At 43.9% G+C, this 24908-nt stretch overlaps 1 protein-coding gene across 1 annotated transcript in view; it reads right to left on the bottom strand.

The window, feature by feature from the left end:
• CNBD2 (cyclic nucleotide binding domain containing 2) overlaps positions 1-24908 on the bottom strand; it is a 71517-nt gene that overhangs the window by 31939 nt on the left and 14670 nt on the right. Inside the window, exons 2-7 of the mRNA XM_037811654.1 lie at positions 17530-17667; positions 16082-16135; positions 8287-8450; positions 4236-4392; positions 3595-3746; positions 1474-1612 (exon numbers count right to left, since the gene is read on the bottom strand). Of these exons, the coding sequence (XP_037667582.1) occupies positions 1474-1612; positions 3595-3746; positions 4236-4392; positions 8287-8450; positions 16082-16135; positions 17530-17667 (804 nt within the window). The remainder of the gene's footprint in view (positions 1-1473; positions 1613-3594; positions 3747-4235; positions 4393-8286; positions 8451-16081; positions 16136-17529; positions 17668-24908) is intronic.

The following is a 24908-nucleotide window of genomic DNA, read 5'->3' as shown; positions in this document are numbered from 1 at the left end:
ATTTCATGGATTTGGAGGTGATCACCCCCAAAATTTTAGGAAAGAGGGAGCAGCCACCAGGGAGGAGAAGGAATTGCAAATTGTTTAGCCAGGTGTTTAGGGTTCTCCACCAATAGTTCCTCCTCTGACCCATCCCCAACCATTCCTCACAGGACCAATCAGATTCTCCAAACTTATCAGGTAAAAACCCCCTTGCACACTTGACTTCTCACTATTCCCCTCAGCTGGCAATGATCCTACTCCCCACCCTCCTCTGGGTCAGATGCTGGGCATCCAATCCCCGTTTAGTGTGTAGAGGCTGGATGTAAAACACTACATTTCCCAAGCTCCCTTGCAGCTCAGGTTCTGGATGTGATTTGGGTTCCACCAATCTGATGCACTTGGGCGAACCTTGGCTTTGGATCTGCCAGGCATCCCCTCAGCTGCTGGGCACAGTGGCTGTAGAAGTGACTTCCACTTTGGCAGGCAGCTTCCTGAACATGGCAGGGGATGCAGCACCTGTGGCAGCCCAGTTCTGGATTCTGATTTGGAGTCATCTGAGAGCCATTTTCAGCCTCGGGTCTGTTTCTTCAGACCTCCCTGACAAGTAAATCTGTTTGCCATTTGATACCCTGTAATAAATCCTTCTCTACTTACAATTAGCTAGAATTGCTTCTGTTCTCTGGGACTAAACCAAATAATAAAACACACACACGCACATGCGTGCACACACACACACACACACACACATACACAGAGCCTGGTATATGGTAAGCACTCAAAAAATGTGAGCTTTTCTTTTCCTTATCAACCAACAGAGAAGCTGGCAAAAAACATTAAGCAATTCACAAAGACAAAATTTAGATAGTAAACATGATTAATCTCAGTAGCAATAAAAAAATAAAGTAAGCCCTCAGTGAGGTTGCAATTGCCACCTATTAAATTAGAAAACTTTTTAAAAAATGTCTTGCAAGATGGGCAGCAGTATGGTGGCACTGGCAAAGTTGTGCACTGCTGGAAGCAAGATAAGTGGATCCCTCTTTCTGGAAAACAACTTGTTTCAAGAGCCATAAAAGTGATGACAGTGAGCAAGTTCACTTTTGAAAATCTGTTTTGAGGTGATCAGCTTATGGGTGATTTCTTCCTTCTCTCCGGAAAGTTTTACAATGTGGTCATATCAGTTTACCATTTAAAAAAAACATTTTTTAAACATGATTCAAGAAACAAAAGCATCATTGAAATAAGCATCTGTAAGTAAATAAACATGCATATAAACTCATGGAGGGAAGCCTTGACCCTCTTTCTACATTAATAGCTGTATAAAAGTTCACAGCCACCTGCAAGGGAGGCAGGCCGGTGTGTTGTTGCATCTTGCATCTAGGACATGGAAGCCTGTGTTGCGCACAGAGCTTGAACTGGCTGGCTGGCCACAGGACATTATATTAGGTGTGCTCTCCTCAGCTTCACCCCTGCCTGTCCCTGGAGACCTCTCACCTTGCAGACAAACATGATGAAGGACGACTCTACAAAGTCTTTTGTTATCAGCTGCCCGTAGGAGAACTTCTCCAACTTCCCCAGAGTTACCAGTTTCCAGAGCTTCTCTTTGGACCAGGACTGAAATAGATCCATCTTCCTGAAGGGAAAAGACAATTAGTATTCATGGCCCTCCATGGCATAGCATAGGCTGCCTGGCTAGCAATTTCCAGATGGGAAATATGCTCTTCTACTCTTGAAAATGCCTGGAGTGGAAGATTTCCCTACCCTAGGCTGTAGCCCGTCTCCGATCACATTAGCACCATCCATCACTCCCTCTAGCCTTTTCTCCAGGCCCTCCCCTCCAGCCAAGCTCCCCTCTGCAGTTCCTCAGATCCACCTGGAGTAATCCAGCCTCTGGGCTTTTCTCATCCCTCCTCCAACTAGAAAGCTTCTCCTCTTCTCCCCACCCCCCCTTGCACCTTGAGGCTCACTATGCTGGTCCCGTTCCAAGGAAAGGTGCTGAGAGCCCCTCACTGCTGTTCACTGGCTCTTCTGTTCCTCAGCTGGGCTGTCCTGACCCGACCTTTGGGTTTGGGCAGCTCACTCCCAGGCCTGCCTTCCTCTAGCCTATTGGCTCCAAATTCTCAGCTCTGGGCCTGGGGCGTGGGGGCAAGTCCAGCCTCTCCCCTTTTGGCCTTTTGCCCAGGGTGGCTGGAGGCCCGCCCTGCAGGATCCACCCCTTCCTCTGAACTCGATCACCACCAATCCTGGGTTGGCTGTCCCTCACGGGCTGCTCCAAGGGACTGTGAACCTCGGGCACCAAAGGGGAACAGGGTCGGCACAGTGCCCAGAGGAGGAGAAGGGTCTGGAGACTCAGGAAGGAAAGCAGGTGACCACAGGAGGACCTACTCTTGCCAAGCACCGGGCCACAAGCTCCCCACGATCACCTCCTTTGATCCTCCATCCTTGGAGATAGGTATCACTAGCCACTTTTTACAGAGCAGGAGACTGAGGCTCCAAGAAGGGAAGTGACCTGTCTCGGAACCCACTGCTGGGAAGCCCAAGACCTAAGCCTGGAGCCCAGATCTGTTTCCCACAGTATGAAAAAAAGGATCTGCTCTTCCCGTTGGGATAAAATCCACCCCTCTCCAGGTTCCGTCTCCTTTCTGAAGCATTTCCTCTCTGCTCTAGCCCACAGGGGCCAGAGTGCCTGCCCATCGTGCTTCTCTCATTCTATCACTGTGCACCCTACAATCTGTCCTTTCAGTGCCAGTGCAGATATTGCCTTTGATTTTTACTCTTTTTCATAAAGGCAAATAAGTAAAGAAAAATTAGTTTGTATACCCTTGATACAGCCTTTCATGTAAGTAAGTACTCAAAATAACTACAAGAAATCTTTTGCTAACCATCAGTTTTGCTTTGCAGATCGTTAAATCAGGTGCTCATAATTAAGGGGCTTGCTTCCTGACCCACACATGGTTGCAATTATTTAGACCCTGCTATTCATATATTCAATATGCATCTGTTGAGCTTCTACATTTGCCAGGCACTGTGACAACAGGGGGATTACACTGGTGAAAAAGATCTGGTCCCTGCCACCATATTGCTTACTGTCTGATGGAGAAATAAACAGTCAAGAAATGGTGATGGAATCAAGAATTGCAGTTTAGCTGTTTCTAAAGAAACAGAGGGGCAGAAGCCTATGGTAGGTGAGGGTAGGTGAGGCTGGTTAGTGAGGTAAGGTGGCAACACCCAGGGGCTTCTGAACCAGACATTCTGGGCACTCATCATCCCTAAGCCTTGGTTTCCTCACCTATAAATTGGGGAAAAATAAGAGAAACAACTTCAGGGGACTTAATGTGAGATTAGATGAGATGAGTCTTAGAAGGCTCTTAGCACCCTGCCTGGCCCAGCAAGTGCTCAGTAAATGTTAGCTATTCTTCTTACTATTATCCCACAAGGAAGTGATATTTGAGCTGAGACTCAAGCAAAAGCAGGAGTTGGCAGACAGAAAAGGTGGGGAGTGCAGTGGGCGCAGAAGGGCATCCCAGGCAAAGAGCACAGCACTTAGTATGTTTCCCACAGCGACTAGGACAAAGTCAAGTACCTAATAAACACATTGGGGGACAATGGAGTTACCTAAAAAAGTCAAACCGATACTGAGCACTCTTTTGGACTTCCTGGTCCAGCTTGTTATCAAAGAAATCCTCCTTGTCAACAACCAAGAGTTCCGTTTCTTCCATACAAACCACAGTGGCCCTCCTTAGTGAAGAATTCAGAATGGCCATTTCCTGTTGGGTGGACAAGGGCAAGGGCAAGTGAGAGGCCACTCCCGGTTTCCTGCTCTCAGCTTTGCTTCTTTGTCCCCCTGAAATCTCTCCTGCCAGACTGCAGGTTCCCTGGACCCTCTGTGCTGCCCGCTCATTCCCTCCAACTAGGCCCACGTGCCTCCCTCTTAGAAGACTGATGGTGGAAAAAGAGACAACAGACCTGAATGGAATGTGCCAGAGGAGAGGAGACTGGAGAGACCTCGCTGTGGAGTCACCGCATCTCTAAAGGGTTATTCAGGGGACATAATCCTCAAACATCCCAGACAAAGAGGTCAGTCTGGGACAGCACCTGGCTCCACTCCCTCGGCAGGGGCAGGGGCAGGGGCAGGGGCAGGGGGAGGTGCTGGGGCCCATGATGGGGCAGTGACTTTCAGAACGTACAGCAGGACGAGGCATCCCATCACACCCCAACCCCACCCCAGGAAGCCAGGCCCTTCCCCCTGTGCTCACCCCAAAAGAGCTGCCCTTTTGCAGCAACCTCGGGTGGGGGTCCAGGAAGGCGCTGCTGCCATCCTCATCCTCGGTCACCGCGACCGTGCCCAGGTAGATGAAATAAAAGCTGTTTCCCCTCTGCCCCTTCTTGATGATCACACGTCTGCGACCAAACCTGGGAAAAGACCATGGCCAGTTGATCTGGGAGCAACGCAGAGCCCGGTCCATGCTGGGAAGAGATACGAACTGGTGTGCCCTTTGCTTGGGGGTACAAATCACAGACTTGGACTAGAAGGGACCTCACACAGGACAGCTCACCCCAGCCTGAGCCCCATCGAGGCTTGACCCCCTCACTAACACCCATCTAGTCATTGCCTGTTGGAATGAAGTGTCCTGAGGGCAGCGACTCTGCTGGTCAGGTTCACTGTCCCATGTGCTTAGGCACATAGGAAATGCTCAATGAACGTCTGTTGAATAAAGGAATGGATGAACACTGAAAATAATGCATGGGTTAGAAGACTAGCTAAATGATTATATGGCTTTAGAGTCAGATCAGGGTCCTAACCCCAGTTTTGCCACTTAGCTGGGAGACTCAAATGCCCTTTCCGAGCCTCAGTTTCCTTTATCTGTAAAATGCAGATGAGCGTGCCCAGAAAGAGATGGATAAATGGTCTTATGATCCCCAGTGGCTCACTGCTCCACGGGGCACCCTTAGGGTAGAGGGTCGGGGCCCAGAGCAACCTGGGATTTAGTTCTTAAGCTCAGAGGGAAGTTTCTGTATTTCACCCGCAAATTCAAATCTTACCATTTAAATATTTGTTCATTTCCCTTCTTCCTTCAATAAATTAAATACCAATTGTGTCTGTCAGGTACAGTGATAAAGGACACAGGTTTTATTCTCAAATTTATGATCAAGTGCAGAAGGTAGTGAGGGTAAAAGACGCTTTAGGAGAGGTAACACACAGGCTAGTTCAGGAGCACAGAGACGGGCCTTTCACTTAGGTTGGAAAGGCACGGGGGGCGGTGCTGGGGGAGAGATGGGGGAGAAGTTTGGATGGTTCCAATCATAAAGGGTCTCAAAAGTTGGGCCAAGTTTGGAATTTACCCAGAAGGCTGCAGGGAGCCCCGAAGTCTGTCCTTCAGCCTCTACCAAGGTCTGCCGAGCCTGTGGCCTTAGCAGAAGTGCCCCAATGGGAGCATTATGTTTTCCAAACTGCCGTCATCTCCCCCAACTTGGAGCTCAGGGCACTGCCTCAGCAGGCCCCCCTCTTCCTCCTTCCCAACTCGCTGGCCCCCCAGCCACAGGAGGACCAACCCTCTGCTCAGGGCAGATGCTCCCTTTTCCATCAGTTGGGTCCCACTGTTCCCTATGCCTGGACTGACCCTCCCTCTGTTCTCCATCGATTCAAATTCCTTCAGGGGCTCAAGGACCAGCTCGGATCTGGGAAGCCTTCCCTGACCCAGCCCATGGTGGGTCCCCTCTTCTGAGCTCCTGGAGTCCCCCACTGGGCTCACGACCCAGCAGCAAACTCCTCAGGGGGGTGCTGGGAGGACAGAAAGCTCTGGAGACAAATGGATGAAGAACCACATTAGGCTGAAGCCAGTGGCTGTCAGGCCTCCCCGCTCTGGCTGTGAATTAATTGCTCAGGTACAAACCAGGGGCTGGTACCAGCCTGGGCTCTTTAATAATGCAGGAAAGAGGAGACGGCTCAGCTGACCAGGGCCAGAAGCAGCAGGAGTATTCAATCAGGAAATGAGACTTCAGGGGCGAGGGAGCACAGGCTAGGACTCCTATAGCTGGAGCCAGAAAGACACTGAGACCATTCGAGATCAACCTCCATCTGGGGGATGAGGAAAGTGAGGCCCCTGGAGCCCATGGCTTGCTGAAGGTCACACAGCGAGTCACAACCATCAGCACAGACCCCGAATCTCCTGGAACAGACATCTGTTCCTTTGGCTGCCAAGCATCTGGTCACCTTACTCCAACAACTGCACCCCAATTCTGCTCTGGTGAAACCACTCTTCCTCAACTCTTGGACCACCAGAGCATCAGTGACTGTGGTGATGATGCGGGAAAAGCTGATCTGGTTCAGAAAGAACTAACCCTAGGACTTCGACATGAATGATTGGGAAAAGGGATCTCTCTTTCCTAAGGGACTGAAACTGGAAAGAGAAGTTTGGAGTTGTGGCTGTCACAATGAGAAGGAAACATACATAACTGAAGTGCCAGGAGATGGAGAAAGACAGACAGCTGGACATTGGGTCCTGGTGACTCCAAGTCCCTGAATCCCGCTGAGCCTGAAGCTAGAGATGTCTCCCAGGACCTTTCAAAATGTGAGCTGCCAGAGCATTCCCCTCTGATTGTCAGGTTGGGGTGGGTTTTCTGTCACTTGCAACTGAAAGGATACTGTCCAATCTGCTAATTCCCAGGCCTGGAAATATCAACAATTATGAGAGGGCTTTAAGAATCACCACCTCACTTGATTGTCACAGAAAACCCTGTGAAATCCAAATTATGATCCTCATTTCACTGAAGAGAATGCTGAGGCTCTAAAGAGTTAAATGACTTGTCTGATGTCACACGCTATACTTATAAGTCACATAGGGGCAGGGGCAGTGTTAAATTTCAGCGCTTCTAGCTCTGTGATTCTTTTTTTTTCCACACCACACTGCCTGCCATGGAATCTTCCTTTACACAGTGAAGACTTGCTCTTCTTCACTGGACAGAACATAGCAGATGGTTCCCTCTGCCTGGAATGTCCTTGTCTGCATCTCCAACTGTCAAATCTACCTGTTCAAATGCCACCTTTTCTGTGAAACTGCCTTGACCAATCCAGCTGGAGGGTTCTCTCTTCCCTCGTGTTATTACCTGTGAAACAGATCCTGCACAGGTAACAAAGGGCCTTAATCTGTAGTTGGTTGTGTTTATGTCTTGTCTGTCCAGAGAGACTGAGATCTCCATGAAGGAAGGTACCAGGGCACAAACATACAGCGACCTTCCATCCTGGATTTTCAAGACAAGCCTTACCTCAAATATTCTGCTAGGCTGTCTCTTCCTTCAACCATTGCGATGTCCTAGAAATGGGCAGTATTTCAACACACAACTCTTAGACTTTCTCCAATACAGGATATTTACTCTGTTAGGTCCATGGACCCTTTAATAATCTGGTGAAGCCTTCACAGACTAATGTTTTAAATGCATAAAATAAAAGACAGCAAAATTATAGTTATTGAATTTTAAAAAAAAAAACAAATTTGTAATGTAGCAATATATGTGTTTCCTTATGTGCTTCTTTATTAAGGCACTGAATAACAAGATCTAGCAGCAGATCTTATAACTACCATGCTTTCAAAGATGTAATGAATGTGAATCATTTTTTGAGCTATCTGCAGTGACTTCAATACAACATGAAAATATGATATGATTTCTTTTGGTGAAAAAGTTACAGGCATGGCTAATATACAGTGCTCTGTTGCCCACATTCATGATTGAAAGAAATGCTAAACTTCAGTAAAAGGTTAATGAAAATAGAGAGGCAATTTTTTTCTCATCCAAGTTCCCAGACCTCTTCTTTTGTACCACCTGGAGGCTGCACAGTCACCAGTGACCCATTCTGGCTTGAAGGGAAATATGACCCCTCCTCCTTTGTATCCACATGGCATAGCATAATTCTGCGGGTCCTAGAAGGCAGCCTGGTGCCCTGCAAGGGGTCTGGATTTGAGTCTCAGCTCTGCTTCTGATTATGTGACTTCCTTGGACAAGTTGTTTTTACCCTCTGAGCCTCAGTTTCCTCATCTGGATGAGGGAACTGGACCAAATCCTTTTTGAGTCCTCACCAGATCTCAAGTTCAATGACTTTTGAATTCTGGGCAGGCTGTCAATTAACGACTGAGATCAAGTGAGCTCCTTCCATTGGAGTGACACCAAGGTGAACTGAGAGGAGGCCTTTCACAGCTTGTCCCCCACAGAGCAGGCCACAGGGCCTGGTGTGGCCTTCTCAGCCAGGCTCTTCCTGCTCAGCCCTGCCCAGCCCAGCCCAGGAGCTGAGGGGGCATGTCCCTCACTGACCTTTCAAAGCGCATGACTTTGGCCAGGAGCAGCTGCAGGGTCTTGGTGTAATTCCGGTAGCTATCCAGAATCTGCAAGAGGTTCCAAAGGGCATGAATCTCGCTCTCCAGCCTCCAAGAAGGCTTCTTCCGGGTGATCTGAATGGCCCTTGGAGGAAAGTGACCCTGGGGAGAGAGGGCCAGAGTGACACATGGGACACAGCAAGCAGCTCCCCCATGCACCAGCAGGCCACTCCCCACACTCCTGCTCTCCCTTCTCCACGTGGAAGCGGCTGGCAGGTGGTGAGTGCCCCTGCGAGTCTGGCATCGCCAGAAGCATCTTGCATGCACCACTTCCCTGCATCCTCTCCCAGACGAGAAGCAAGGCACTATTATTATTCCTGCTCATGGGACTCAGGCAGAATTATATCCCAGAGCTGCCACATCCCCAGGCCAATATCCCCAGCTGTTCGACCACACTGCCCTTGCATTCATTGACCCTCCCAGGTAATCCAGGGCTCCCCTGGCCCCAGGAGCCCTTTAGTCTCCCCTTGGCACACATGCAACTCCCTTCGGGGGCGACCTTCCCCCTTGCCTCAGCCTAAGAGAAACTGCCAGAGACTTTCAGCCAAACCCACACACTCTGACCTCATCTCCAACCTCTTGCCTTCATCCCCTATTCTCCAGCTTCCTTCCTACCCCCCTTGCATGTGCCTTGTTTGGTTCTGCCCTGAGGTCTTTGCTGGGGCTGTTTCCATGGCAGGAATGTTCTTTCCCTAGATTTTCACATGGCTGACTCTTCCCCATCCTTGTGGTCTCAGCTGAGATGCTGCTACCTCCTCAGCAAGTCCCTCCTGGATCATCTGAGCCCTCCTGGATCACCTGAGCTAAAGCACCAGCCCCACTACCCAGCACTGGGTAGACCCCGTATCATTGTCTTCAAGGCAGTTAATAGTTTCTGAAATGATTTTATTCCTTTTTTGTTAACATGTATATTATCTGTCGTTTCCCCACCCTGTGCTCACACATATACACACGTGAACTACACTGTCCCCCTTTGGGTGCCACTAGCCACATGTGGCTATTAAAATTTAAATTAAATTCAATTAATTAAATATTAAGTTCCCCAGTCTCACTCGCCACAATTCAAGTGCTCAATAACCACATGTGCCTGGTGGCTCCTGTACTGAACCACGCAGATTAAAGAACACTTCCATTGGGCAAAGGTGCTCTAGAATATAAGCCCCGATGTAAACATGGCAGTGACCTTATCTGTCTTGTGTGCTACTCCAAAACAATGACTCACGTGTAGTCAGCACTCAATAAAATATTATGGAAAGAATGAACGAATGCTGGCAGTCTTACATAACAGTCATTTTCACAGAAGCAAAATGAAAATGGGACATGAAGAATTCTGGGCATCAGAAAACAGCTAAGAAGCCTCACATATTCACCCAGAAAGGAAGTGTAGCCTAGGGATTAAAAGCTCATGGGCTCTGGAGCCTACTGCCTGGGTTTGAATCTCACCCCTGCCACTTCCTAAATGTGTGTTCTGGGGCAAGTCACATCTCCTCCCTGTGCCTCGGTTTCCCTATCTGATAACCGCAGAACCCATGTGTATAACTAACAGAGTTAACAAGTGTAAAGGGCTTACAACAGCACCTGGCACACAGCCAGGGCACACAGAATCTGTCAAGTTCAATCTTCCTGCTTTCCTACACTCTCTTGCTATCAATAACCTATTGGGATTTCTATTGCAGAGCCATTTTATGACAAAATACAGATACCCCTGGTCTCTATAAATTAAACAGATCCTTTGGGCCTAATTCCTAATTCCTCCACAAAGTCTCTCTCACGACCCCAACACTTAAAGACTCTCTTCTCTGGATTCCTACAGAACTGACTCTGTTACTTGTTTTTCTGGGTAAGTTTTATCACCTTAACTCCTAAGTAGCTCCTGGGAATGGTGGGGATGTTACACACCCAGGAATTCCCTAAATCTGACAGGATGCAGACCTACCATAGAAGCAGACCCCTGCCTGCTTCTCAGGGCCCACTTCTCACCTCTCCCACCCCCTGCCAGAACAGTGAGGGGCCCTGAAATTTAAGCTCTGCTTATAATAACTCATTTCTTGTGTAAGCTAGCTCTAGTGGGCTTTTCCAGCAGGAAAAGATAAAAGAGTGACTGTCCACAATCCCATCACCACAATCAGCCACGAACACACGGCCTGTCTGCTTCTTTTCTCTTTCTTACTTATGTATCAACTTTTAGTTGAAAATAATTCCTGTAATACATGACTATATTTAAAAATCAGAACAATACAAATGTTTAAAATCCCCTTGTACCATAGAACCCCTAATCTACATCTGCTCCCCACCACCAGGGTTTGCCATTTTTATCTGCCTTTCAAGCCTTTTTATACTTGTACATATACATGTACCCATGGAATATGTACAGCATTATTTTGGTTTTTATTTGTATAAACATTAGGCTATACACATCATTTTTGTAACTTTTTTTCACTGAACAATATTGTTTTTTAAAACAATATTTTTGGGAGAACCTAAGATGGCAGCTAAGTGAGACAGGGCAAAAAAATGCCTCCGTGAAAAATACTAGATAAAAATCAGAAAGTGACCCAGAACACCAGTTTCAGCGATGCACCAGCTGGACACGGTCTGCTAAATCCACAGGGACCATGCACTTGGTGAAACCGGGAGTCTGCATTCTAAAACAAGTGAGGAAGCCAGCTGAAAGCCCCACAGTCATGCTGCGGTGTGGGGAAACCGGGGGTTGGCATTTGGAGACGGACTAGTTCTTTAAAAAAAAAAAAAAAAATCCAGGAGCGGCTGCAGTTACAACAGTGAGAACCATGCAGTGAAGCACAGCAGGAGTGGGCTATGCCAACCTCTTGGTGTCTGGCATGGAGGACGGACCGCTGCTGATTCCCTCAGGGCCAGGGGGCCAGAGGGGAGAGCCAAAAGGAGAAGGAAAACACGCTGCTTGCAGCCGGCTCCCTGGCGGGCTGGAGATACTCCTGCCCGGGGCCATACCCACAGCCCAGAGCTGCACCAGGAAACCCAGTGTGATGGGGAGTGTATCCCACGGCACCGTGCACATGCCACAATGTTGGCCATGGACAGTGGCCTTGGGTGTATACACAGCTAGTCGTCCCACGGAGCTGGGAAGGCAGAGCTGTGAGTAAAGGGGGGGGGGGCGGTGAGAAGCCCCATTCAGCCATCTTTGCATCAGGCTGGGAGCGCCCCTGTATGGCCCGGTGGCCCGAGGCTTCCCTTGAGGAACGGCACTCACTTGTGATGTAGCCCAGCCTTCCCTTAGCAGAGGTTCTGGAAGATCACAGCTGAGAAAAGGGCCCACTTGGAAAACCCAGGGACGCTATGTCAATGCTGGTGACTTGTGTGTCAGCGGCAGAGAAAATCTGGGGCAAAACTGAAATGAAGGCTTAGACTCTTGCAACAGCCTTGAATCTCCAGGAACACCTGGGAGGTTTGATTATTAAAGATGCCCTGCCTCACTAACCACCCAGACACATGCCCCACATTCAGGGCGGACAGCACCAAAAACACACCCAAACTGAATTCACCAATTGAACCCCACAAGAATCGTTTCCCCACACACCACAAAGACAAAGTCGAGGAGAACTGGCTTGAGGGGAATAGGTGACTCACAGACACCATCTGCTGGTTAGTTAGAGAAAGTGTATGCCACCAACTTGTAGTTCTGAAAATTAGACTGGTATTTTTTACAACTTGAAAGAACCCTATCAAGCAAAGCAAATGCCAAGAGACCAAAAACAACAGAAAATCTTAAAGCATATGATAAAACCAGATGATATGGAGAACCCAGTCCCAAACACCCAAATCAAAATATCAGAAGAGACACAGTACTTGGCACAATTAATCAAAGGACTACAATCAAAGAACAAGAGCATGGCACAGGATATAAAGGACATGAAGAAGAACATGGCACAGGATATAAAGGACATAAAAAAGACCCTAGAAGAGCATAAAGAAGAAATAGCAAGAGTAAATAAAAAAATAGAAGATCTTATGGAAATAAACTGTTGGCCAAATTAAAAAGACTCTGGGTACTCATAAAACAAGATTAGAGGAAGTTGAACAACGACTCAGTGTCCTAGAGGACCACAGAACAGAAAATGAAAGAACAAAAGAAAGAATGGAGAAAAAAATTGAAAAAATAGAAATGGATCTCAGGGATACGATAGATAAAATAAAACGTCCAAATTTAAGACTCATTGGTGTCCCAGAAGGGGAAGAAAAGGGTAAAGGTCTAAAAAGAGTATTCAAAGAAATTGTTGGGGAAAACTTCCCAAACCTTCTACACAATAGAAATACACAAAGCTTAAATGCCCAGTGAACTCCAAATAGAATAAATCCAAATAAAGCCACTCCGAGACATATTCTGATCAGACTGTCAAATACTGAAGAGAAGGAGCAAGTTCTGAAAGCAGCAAGAGAAAAGCAATTCACCACATACAAAGGAAACAACATAAGACTAAGTAGTGACTACTCAGCGGCCACCATGGAGGCGAGAAGTTAGTGGCATGACATATTAAAAATTCTGAGAGAGAAAAATTTCCAACCAAGAATACTTTATCCAGCAAAACTCTCCTTCAAATTTGAGAGAGAGCTTAAATTTTTCGCAGACAAACAAATGCTGAGAGACTTTGCCAATAAAAGACCTGCCCTACTTCAGATACTAAAGGGGACCCTACCGATAGAGAAACAAAGAAAGGAGAGAGAGATATAGAGAATTTTAACAGACATATATAGAACCTTACATCCCAAATCACCAGGACACACATTTTTCTCTAGTGATCATGGATCTTTCTCCAGAATTGACCATATGCTGGGACATAAAAAAAGCCTCAATACATTAAAAAAAAAAAAAAATTGAATATATTCAAAGCACATTCTCTGACCACAATGGAATACAAATAGAAGTCAATAATTTTTGATTTGTAACTCCACTAATTACTTCCTACATGATATAAAATACACAAACTCTAATGACAAATCAGTGGTTTTGAACTCAATGTAAAATATGTAATTTTTGACAAGAACTATATAAAGGTGGGGGAATGGAGAAGTATAGGAACATAGTTTATGTGTCCTATTGAAGTTAAGTTGGTATCAAAGAAAAACAAGATTGTTATGGATTTAAGAGGTTAATTTTAAACCCCACAGTAAACACAAAGAAATTATCAGAGAATATGACCATAGAGATGAAAAGTAGAGTATGGGTTACAAGAAGTGGGGGAAGGGGCAATGGGGAGTTAAGAAATGAGTGTAGGGTTGCTGTTTGAGGTGAAGGGAAATTTCTAATAATGGATGGTGGGAAGGTGATAGCATTACAACATTCTAAATGTGATTAATCCCACTAATGGAATGCTAGGAAGGGGGTGGAATGGGAAGATTTAGGTTGTATATATGCTCCCACAATTGAAAAAAACAGTCTAAATTGACGACAATTGAATGCCAAGAATGATCCTGGATGGGAACTGAGGATGGAGGACAGGAGGCTCAAAGGGACACAGTTGAGACATAAGGAAAAAAAAAAAAAAAAAAGGAAATATAGATTGTAAACTTTGTAGCAATGTTGAATTTCTTGAACTTCTTAGCTGCACTTAATGGGATTGCATAAAAGAATGTTCTTGTTCATGGGAATTGTATATGTGAATTATAGTGTTTGTTCAAGGATGTGTGCAGCTTGCTCTCATATGTTCAGAAGACAGAGTAATAGATGATGGATGATAGATACGGAGGGAGGGAGGGAGGGAAAGAGAAATGGCGGTCTGAACGCATGTTAAAGTTGGTGGATCGGAGTATCGGGGGAGGGGGGTCAGGGTATGCTGGAATTCTGTGTATGGGGTTTGTATTGTTGTTGCAACTGTTCCTATAACTTTGAATTTATTTCAAAATCAAATTAAAAACAAACAAACAATATTTTTGATATCTACCCATGGTTTCCAATTCTTCACAATTGTTGCAGTAAATGATTCCACAACTCTAAGCCTCTGTAACGCTAAGGGTTCTCCTTGAGAAGTTCAGCAATATTAGAGGCCCAAGGTGAATTATACTGAAGCTTAGTTATCAGTCTAAGTGCACTGTGCCAATGGGCAGGTATATATATGTGTGTGTGTGTGTGCGTGCATGTGAAGTGTGTGGATATACACATACCAACACCAGCTTTTTTGAGATATAATGTACCCATTTAAAGTGTACAATTCAATGGTTTTCAGTATATTCACAGAGTTGTGCAACCATCAACACAATCAATTTTAAAACATTTTTGTCACTCCAAAAAGAAAACTTGTCACTCTGCAGGGTAGCTTTTTTTTTTAATCTTCATTTTATTGAGATATATTCACATACCACGCAGTCATACAAAACAAATCATATATTCGATTGTTCACAGTACCATTACATAGTTGGACATTCATCACCTAAATCAATCTCTGACACCTTCATTAGCACACACACAAAAATAACAAGAATAATAATTAAAGTGAAAAAGAGCAATTGAAGTAAAAAAGAACACTGGGTACCTTTGTCTGTTTGTTTGTTTCCTTCCCCTATTTTTCTACTCATCCATCCATAAACTAGACAAAATGCAGTGTGGTCCTTATGGCTTTCCCAATCCCATTGTCATGCAGGGCAGGTTTTTAACTCAGGTGTCTACTTGTCTTTCTCTGCATTGGAGCCAGAGTTAAACACAACTCACTCAAGAGCCTGCGAAACCTCGCCTACACAATGGCTTCTTCCTTTGTGCCCTCTTCTTTCCCTCTCCCACCTCGTGCAGAATTGCCTTCATCTCTTAAGTTCTGTACTCTCAGACAGGCCCCTAATTTTACCTGTCTGAAGGGTAAGATTTGGGTAATCTTCAAGCCCAGTGTCTGACACTAGCTGGTCTGGAAAACTGCAGAAACCCGAATTAGACTGACAACTGGTTGTGCATCATACCAGATAGGACCCAAGAAATCAGATTATGCCCAGGAGAGAAAGGCACCCGAAGCCACACCTTGGCCCCATGTGGGGAAAGGGGTGGGCAGGGGTTAAGCACAGGTGGTCCTGGCGCCAATTAAAAAGTTCTGTTCTCCCCATGTTTCCTTGAGAGGAAAACCAGCATGGCTGCTGCTCCAGGCCGACTGAGGGCACACTGGATCTTCCCTATCAATAAGTAGGCTCTTTACATTTTTAAAATTAATTAAAAAATTTCCTCGGTTTGGTGGGGAGAAGCCAGGAAGATAACAATGACTCCTGAAATGCCAAGACCCGAAAACGATCCAAAGCTTCACACAGGTATCAGGGCAGGAAGATGCCTTAAGGACATATGAACCAACCACCTCCTCCAACACCCAGGTGGAGGATGGTATTCCCAGGGTCTCATAGGGCACCAGAATTCACACACAGGCCAATTCTTGAGTCCTAGAGCAGGACTTTCCCCCCTGCCTCCCACCCCTCAATCTTTTTTCTCCTGTGTCTGGGGCTCTCACATCTTCTGCTTTGCCTCCCACTATTTTCCCACAGGTCCAAACTCAGGGAGCTCTCCGTGCTTGACTATGAAGTGACAACTGGTTAAGGGGAGCTCACAGTCTTGGAATGCCAGGGCTGGGGGAGGGGTGGTGGTGGTAGAGAAAACTAAATGGCTAGCTCAGGGTGACACCCTGGGCAGAGCCTGGACTGAAACCAGCTTCCCTGATGCCCAGCCCAGTGCATCCTCCAGGACACAGTAGACAGAAGATCCCCAACAGCAAGCCCAGGGCTGTGCATACCTCCTCTGCAACGAAGTCCATGGTATCAAATGTGATTCGGCCTTGTCTCTTATTCTGAAAAGAGGAGAAGGCAGGAGGGAGGATCAGCCAGGTCTCCCCTAGAATTTTGCATCCCAAACCATCCTATAGTACTTGGATCACCATGGTGGGCAGGAAGCCACGGGAAACCTCTTACCAGCTGCCCCCTCATGTCCACTTCTGCTTAAAAGCCCCACCTCTGCACTAGGTTTGGGCATGGCATCAAGCCATCCTCCAGGGGCCTCCCTGAGAAACACCACATGGAAACACAATCTATAAATGGAGGTGGCGTGGGGGTGGTGGCAGGATTCTGAGGGGTCTCCGGGGAGCCTGGCCCAGGATGGGCCCCCAGCCCTATACCCCACAGCCATATGGCCTCCAAGGCCTCCCTGGCTGAGCAATGTGAGTGGGTTTAGCTTCTCGCTACCTGAGCACCTGACTCTGGGGCTACAGCTTCCAACTATCCCCACATCAGCCAGAGTCTCCCAGTAAACAAAGGCTCCTGGTCTCCAGGGCCCGTGGCTTCACCATCTCCACGACACCCTGAGAGTCGGAATGTCCTCCCTGAGATCCAACATCAGTCTCTCAGGTTCTGGGGCTGGATCTAGTCACTCTTGGCTCTGTGGGTAGGGTTTGTCCAGGTATTGGCTGGGGAAACTTTGGAGTCCTGGGTAAATCACAGAGTGGTAATGAAGACATCTTTGGGGAACAAGAGCAAGTTGACAGAATGGCAATCAATTTTTCTGAGCCATAAAAGGGCACATGATCTACCATTGGGATACAGTGTTTGAAATCGGGACCTTCTATAAAATCTAGAAAGCATGATCGCCACAGTTAACAGCGCCCTGAAAATGTTCCCTTCATATTTAAGAATGATGGGGAGGGGGTGGGGCGGCAGGATAAAAGGTAGGGTAGATGTCCAATTTGTGGGCATTCTGAAAACCCTGACTACATCATAACTCCCGGATTCCTACTAGTTCCTTTGATCCCTGTTGGAATGGGGAATGCATCTTCTCCACTCCTGATGCTTCTTTCTATGCGGAAGTTGTATTAGTGGAACACACTACTAGCCTCTCTCCTTCCACAACAAGCAGTGGCTTAAACTCCTTGAGGAGTTTGGAAGGAAAAACTGGGCATGATTGTCCCTTGTCCTTCCCTCAGAGCCACATTCTGCTCCACCCTTCTTTGCCTTGGTCCAGCACTGCTTGTGATTGTGTATTGGGGCTCAGTATTAGGCAACCCTCTTGCCTGATGATACAAGTCATAGTATCCAATGTACATCTGACCATTAATGAAGGTGGCAGTTGGGTCTCCCATCTGCTTTACCCTTTGTCTTCTCTATTAGTTCGTTCACAGCTTGGGCTGGGAAGTGGGGTGCTATTTATTGGACCCCTCAAAGCCTCATAATCCTGCTGAGCCCAGCTGCTTACATCCCAGAAGGAGAAGATAGGGTGCTTTCTGTGAGCAGTTTCAATGATCTGATATTCCCGGAATCCCCTGAGGCCTTGGCGGAACATTTTGCACACTCGGATCATCACAATGATATCCAAGATGAGCTGGTATAGCCCCTGTGGAAACAAAGCAAACAAGATCAGTGCAAACCATCTGTTTCCAACCATTAACAGCAGACCGGATGGTGCTGAACAAGATGAAATTTAACAGAGTTAAAATGCAGCAGGTGTGTGCTGGAACCATGGTTGCATTTTCGGGACATTTTCAAGCCTGTTGAAATCATCTTGGTAAACTGAAATTGGCCACAGACGGAGTATTTACACCACAGAAATTGGCAACTACAACATACCTGGGCATCCCCTCCCCAAGAGTCAGTTGTTAAACACCCCCTACCACACTACTAGTTAAATGTCAACTCCTTCACTTCAGTTCAAAAATAAAGAACACAAGTTTCTGCAGTCTGTGTGGGTTATGCAAAAAGCCTGGATTTTGGAATCAGGTGGATTTGAGTTCAAATCCCAGACACCACTCACTAGTTATGTGATCTCAGAGCCTCTCTGAGCTTTTAGTTTTGTCATCTTTCCCTCTTAGGTTGTTATGAATATTACTGAGAAAATGTTTATAAAACTCCCAGAACAGCGTCTGGCCCTAGCCAGTGCTATTTAGTTCTCCAGTTATAAGGGTAGGGGAAATCTGCCTTAATAGCTTTACATGTGAAAGAGAAATAAGGTAATTTAGGTGATGAAACTCAATAAGAATTCAGAATGAGATGTGGCTTCTGACAAAAAAAAAAAAAGAAAAGAATGCAATCTCAAGTCATATATCAATTGAAACACTGTCCAAAACAAAGAACATGAGAGTCCCAGGCTAATCTTCTCCCCTTAGACCACTCTCAAGAATACTGCACTCAATTTAGGGTCTGTACATGGGGGAGGCAATCAGGACTGTGATATTCGAGAAAAATGTCATCTGAAGAACTAGTTGAAGATACTACTTTGTCAGCCAAGTTTCCCTTTTTGCTTTGGTTGAGTGGAAGCTCATAGCCAAATTTGTGGTTCAAGTGTTGCCACAGTGAGGATCGTATATCTGCATTTTCTTTTTCTACTTTGTCTACAACTCCTATTCTGATATGTTTTCCTCCTGCTCCTTCCTATTACTTTTAAACTTTTATGTTATTTTCTGTGATTTGTCTTTCTTATAAGCTTATATAGGCACAGTAAAGGTAAATAAAGATGTAAATCAAGGAAGAAACCAACTGCTACTTGAAAGCTGTGACTGTGTTTGTTTCTTCCTAGAAAGTCTTTGCCTGTGACAGAACATGATTCCCAAACATGATCTAGAACTGTGCTCCACTTAAGGTAGAGGACAAAATGTGGACTGATTGTGGCAATTCCATTACTTCTTTTTTAAAATAATACAATGACTTTTAAAATTGAGGTGAAATTCACATAACATAAAATGAATGATTTTTAAGTGAACAATTCAGTGGCATTTAGTACATTCACCAGATGGTGAAACCACCACCTCTACCAAGTTCCAAAACTTCGTCATCACCCCAAAATAAAACCCCATACCCATTAAGCAGTTCCTCCCCATTCTGTCCTTCCCCAGCCCCTGGCAACCATCAATATTCTTTCTGTTTCTTTGAATTTACCTGATCTAGACATTTAACACAAACGAAATTATATGATATGTGACCTTTTGTGTCTGGCTTCTTCCATCAGCATACTGTTTTTAAGGTTCATTTACACTATAACATGTATCAGAACATCATTCCTTCTAATGAATGATATATATGAGTAATATATACATAATATATATATTATAATTCCATATTCCAGTAACATGTATATACCATATTGTTTAATCCATTCATCCATTAATGGACACATGGGTTGTTTCCACCTTTTGGCAACTGTGGATAATGCTGCTATGAAAATGTGTGTGTAAGTATGTGTTTGAATACCTGTTTTCAATTCTTTTTAGGTATATCCTGGAAGTGGGATTTTTGGGTCATATAGTAACTCTATGTTTAACCACCAAGTGTTTTCCACAGTGGCTGCACCATTTTCACATACATTCCTCCCAGCAATGGACGAGGGTTCCAATTTCTCCACATGTACGCCAACACCTGTTATTTTCCACGATTTTTAAAAAATTATTATTATTATAGCCATCCCAGTAGGCGTGAAGTGCTATCTCATTATGGTTTTGATTTGCATTTCCTTAGTGACTAATGATGTTGAGCATATTTTCATGTACTTGTTGGCCTCCATTAGTTATTATTATTTGGACAAAGAGGGGGAATCTGTGGTCCAGAAGGCCTAGCCTCTTCCAAAGACCCTTACTCTATTCTCCATCCTTGTCCCCTTTGTGCTCTCAGTCCTTCCTGAGTCAGATGAGAGGAAAACCCATGTTCCACTTGGGAATCTCCAGGCTTGGTCACAGCCTGCTCCCATCCCAGTGCCTTTCTACACGTCAGAGAAGTAGCAGAGAATCTCTGGGATATCCAGCCAGTTTATAAAAACCTGTAAACTGCCTCCCAATTCATAGCAATAGATTCATGATTGTGTGACCCCAACCCTAGGCCATGTTTGACTGGACTGGCATGGACACCAGGGTAGGCAGAACAACCACCCCTCAAGGTGTCCACATCCTAAACCTCAAAACCCAGGAATGTGTTAGGTTAAATGCAAGGGAATTAAAGTTGCAGACAGAATAAAGATTGCTAATGAACTGACTTCAAGATGGGAAGGGCATCCTGGATTATTCAGGTAGGCCCAGTGTAATCACAAGGGTCTTAAAAGTGGAAGAAGGAGACTGAAAAGAAGAGTCAGAGGAAGATGTGACTAGAGTAGAATGGTCAGAGAGATACAACCTCGCCAGCTTTGAAGATGGAGACAGGGAGCCACAAGCCAAGGACTGTGGGTAGCGTCTAGAAGCTAGAAAAAGCAAGGAAACAGATTCTCCCCGAGTCTCCAGGAGGGAATGCAGCCCTGCCGGCACCTTGATGTCAGCCCAGTGAGACCCCTGCAGATTTCTAACCTACAGAACTGTAAGCCGTTAAACTTCTGTTGTTTTAAGCCATTAAATTTGTGGTAATTTATTTTTATAGCAGCAATAGAAAGCTAATATGCTTACTCCAAGATAGTTCATCTATCTTTTCCCTGGGAACTTGGAATTGGGACCAAAAACAAATCAGTCTTTCTATCCCATAAGAACTTGAAAGACGAATCATCCTCTAATTGCCAAAGAGACTGAAAACAGAAACTCAAGCTGCTCGGAAAGAAGACAAGCCTGCCTAGCTGAATTTTGCATTTGGATTCTATCAGACAAACTTTAGCCTTAAAAGCAGAAGCAGATCCCAATTTTAAGGTACCTAAGACTTGTGTAATTTAGGGATCTGTCTTTAAGGAAAAAAAAGAGTAAAATGCTGAATAAAAAATTAGATATAGGGCCTGGGAAAAGGCCCATGCAAGTGAGGGGCCCTGAAACTTAAGCTCTGTTTATAATAATCATTTCTTGTGTAAGCTAGCTCTAGTGGGCCATTGTTACTTGAAACCAAGGTGAAATAGTTGTACCACTAATATACGTGTTTGAAAAACTCTCAAATATCAACATACAAATGTCCTCCCATAAATACGGTAATAACCATGGTTGCTTCCCATCTCCATCCTTCCTTGGTAAAAGAAGCTTGGTATGTTGCTGCCCATCTACTAGGAGAAGAAAGCCTTTTAGTGAAAACAGATAACACAAGCTGGAGAGGATTTTCAATGAAAAATCATGAGAAATTGTTTATTCATAAAGAAATACTTGTAGTATACGTGAAGATTCATGCTGAATAAAACATTCATTGTCACGAATGAAGGAAAATCTTCAGTGATCACTTATTCCTTAGTTAACAGCAGCTTTCTTACACTGTAGAGAAAACAATCCTAAAGTCAAAGTGGAAAATCCTTCAGCTGGATTTCATACCAGAAATCTCAGACTGGGAGAAAAACACTGAAAGAACCCTTGAGCACACACAATTCAGCAAAGAATTCAGCCTTTTGACAAAATTCCTATTATTAAAATATGTATAGCATTAAAATGTAGTATTATTAAATGATCCGGCATATTGAATATGGGATTTCATAAGTAATAAGGAATAAGTTCAATTCAATATATCATTACTTGCAAAAATGTAAAATTTTTTTAAAGTTTTGCTTAAAAAAATTCTTTAAAGGCAGGACGTGTGCTTCCTTTTTCTCCTTCTTCTGGCTGCTCGAATGCAGACATCAAGGCAGGCACCCCAGAGGCCATCGTGAACCTGAACCATGAATAGAAGGAATTCTATTGGGAATTAGAATTCTGCCTTGGGAACAGAAGGCAGGCATAGTTGAGAAACAAGAGGGAAGAAGCCTGGACAACTTGATCCTGTGGGGCCATCATACAAGCCCTGAACCAAGCGATGGACTTAATTCACTGGAGAGAGAAATAAAAGCCTATCTTCTTTAAGCACTTTTTTTCAAGTCTTTGTTACCTACCACTGAATCTAATCCTAACTAAGGCATCCCAGGACTGTGACCTATTCAAAAGCGGGTCTTAATTACCCCTGTATCCTCAGCATGTGGCTCAGTGCCTGGCATAAAACTGAGTGTCCAATAAGTACAGGCAGAGTGGATGAACTCACAGAACACTTTGCAGTTTAAAAGTGCATTATTAAATTATAACTATGACACTTGTACATCATTTGTCACTATCAGATTGATATGAAAAAAAATTGGCATTCTCAATTATTGCTGATAGGGTTGTATTATATGGTACAACCCCTATGGAATTGCATTTGGCAATATTTAACAAAATTATAAAAACACTGACTTTGACTCAGCAATAAAACTTCTAGGAATCTACTCTGAAGATTAACTGCCATAAATAAAAAACAACATGCACACACAAAATTGTTGATTGCAGAATTATTTGTTATCAAAAATGACTGTAAACAATCCAAATGTCCTTCAATAGAGCAGTAACTGAATAAACCGTGGTACAACCATACAATGGAATACTATACAGCTGTAAAAAATCATGAAGATCTTTATGTACTGATTTGGATCTCTCTGATATTTGATAGATTTTAAGTTTAAAAAGCAAGGTAAAACGTGGACTGTAATTAATAGTACAATTATAAAAATGGGATAAGAAAAAAAGCAAGGTATAGAGGAGTATATATAGTATGCTACTTCCTTTATGCAAGAATTAGGGGAAATTATATATATTATATATTTTTTATTTTTAATGTATAGTTTATATATAAAGGAAATACTAGAAGAATAAACCCAAACTAATAAAAATGGTTACTTCTTGTGGGGTGGGTAGAGTGGCGGGGCTAAGGAAAGAAGTGAGGCTTTTCTGAGTAAACCTTTTTATATAGTTTTGAATTTTTAAACATGTAAATATTTTATTAGTCAAAAAATAACATTAAATCAAAAAGGGAAAAAGCAAACTCAGAGGTTATAAATAAATGGAAACAAATGAACCTAATTGTATATTATACTGGGTACACAATGCCTCAGAGAAAAGAATTATTCTAAATCCCTTTCAATCACAGGACTCTGTATATCCTTAATGAGGTATATTCTACGGAGAAGAAGAATTGCAAAGAAATCTTTAATATTCGGTATTTTTATCTTTTGTAGTAATATTAGTATTATAATTTTGAAAATATTTTATGCGTACCATAAGGTAAAAGAAATAAATGTTAATATTATTAGAAACTAAGAAGCTCAATGGAAGAGAGCTACAACTAAAAATATCAAAGATGTTACTTAAAAACTAGGAAATGATACATTTAAATTCTAAATAACAATATGAGCCCACGATCTTTAAAAAAAGCTATTTCACAGCTCTCTTGCTGAATGGACCCAGAATAAATGACACCTCAGTAGCGATATGCACACCCAGAACTGAGAGCTTGGTTTCTAACTAGGATTCCCCACCAAAAGCAACCAAGGATCCCTGGATTCTGGGTCTGAGACAGGAAGAGCACCGGGTAAGCTCACTTCATCTTGTGCAAGAAACCAAGGAAGCACTCAAAGACTAATTGAGGGTGTGTCAAAAAGAAAAGTGTTTCCAGTGGCCAAAGATGGAACAATTTGAACATCAAAAAGAATAAATGTAAATGATTAGAAAACATCGAATGAATAGAAAATTCATGAGTCCATATTAATACTCAAAAGAGAGTTAGAGAGAGAGAGAAAGAGGAAGTGGGGAAGGAGGGGGAGAGAGGGAGAGTCTAAAACCTAAAAGAAACCAATCTGCCTCCATTGGAGGTAAATATTACACATTAACTCCTTACTCCAAAAATTAGCAGTTAAAGGAAAATTGAGTATTTACCCAGCCTCTTAAAGAATAATTGTGGTTTATTCTCGGTGGATAAGAAAATGCCTTTCTTTGAGATGAATGCCAGCTAATGAATGTAGAAGTAATGATTAGAAATCCCCTTTCTGCAACCACATTAGGATAAGTTTATTCGAGAAAAGGATACTCAAGAGGTGGCAAAATAACCTCATATATCACTTGCAAATTGCAAAGGGAAACCTGTGTCTTCACAATGGAGAGATCTGGTGGACACAACCTTAACCAACTTGCTAATTACAGGACAACCTGACATCACATACTTGGTGTACAAAGCATTGTCCATTAAGTATTCTTGCCAGGTACACTTATCTGTCCTACGGTGACGCCTCGAGACTGAACTTGGAGTTTGCAGGAAATACAGGGGATAGGGAAACAAGTTCAAGATGAACATGAGGAAGCAACAGAAAAATCCAGAATGTGAACAATCTATAAGTCAACTAACCCAGTTTCTTCAAAGTTAATTTCACAAGGGGAAAAAAAAGTAGGAAGGTTGTTCTTGATTAAGAAAGACTAGAGAGATATGCAAATGCAAAGTATGAACCTCAATTGGATCCTGGTTCATAACAACCAGCTATAAAAGACTTTTGGGGGACAAATGAGAAAATTAAATATGAGTGGACATTAGATGCTATTAGGGAATTGGTATTAATTTTCCTAGTGTTATAGTAGTATTGTGGTTCTGTAGGATGATATCCTTTTTTTAAGAGAGGTTTCATCATGTCCGAAACTTGCTTTCAGATGATTCAGCATGTATACACACACGTACATAGACAGAGCCAATAGGGTAAAATGTTAGCTGTCATATCTAAAGGTTGATCACTAAATCCATTTCCACTTCTATGTCTGAAAATTGTTATAATTAAAAAATTGAAAAAACTAAATAAATACTTGTTTATTAACTTCAGTTATAAAGATGTCATAAACAAACTGAAAAGTCAAGCTGCTGACTTGAAGACTA

The sequence above is a fragment of the Choloepus didactylus genome, chromosome 19 (genome assembly GCF_015220235.1).
Source record: "Choloepus didactylus isolate mChoDid1 chromosome 19, mChoDid1.pri, whole genome shotgun sequence".
In the NCBI taxonomy this organism is placed as follows: Eukaryota; Metazoa; Chordata; class Mammalia; order Pilosa; family Megalonychidae; genus Choloepus; species Choloepus didactylus.
The sequence above is the reverse complement of the archived record's forward strand: the minus strand, read 5'-3'. Positions and strand labels throughout refer to the sequence as shown.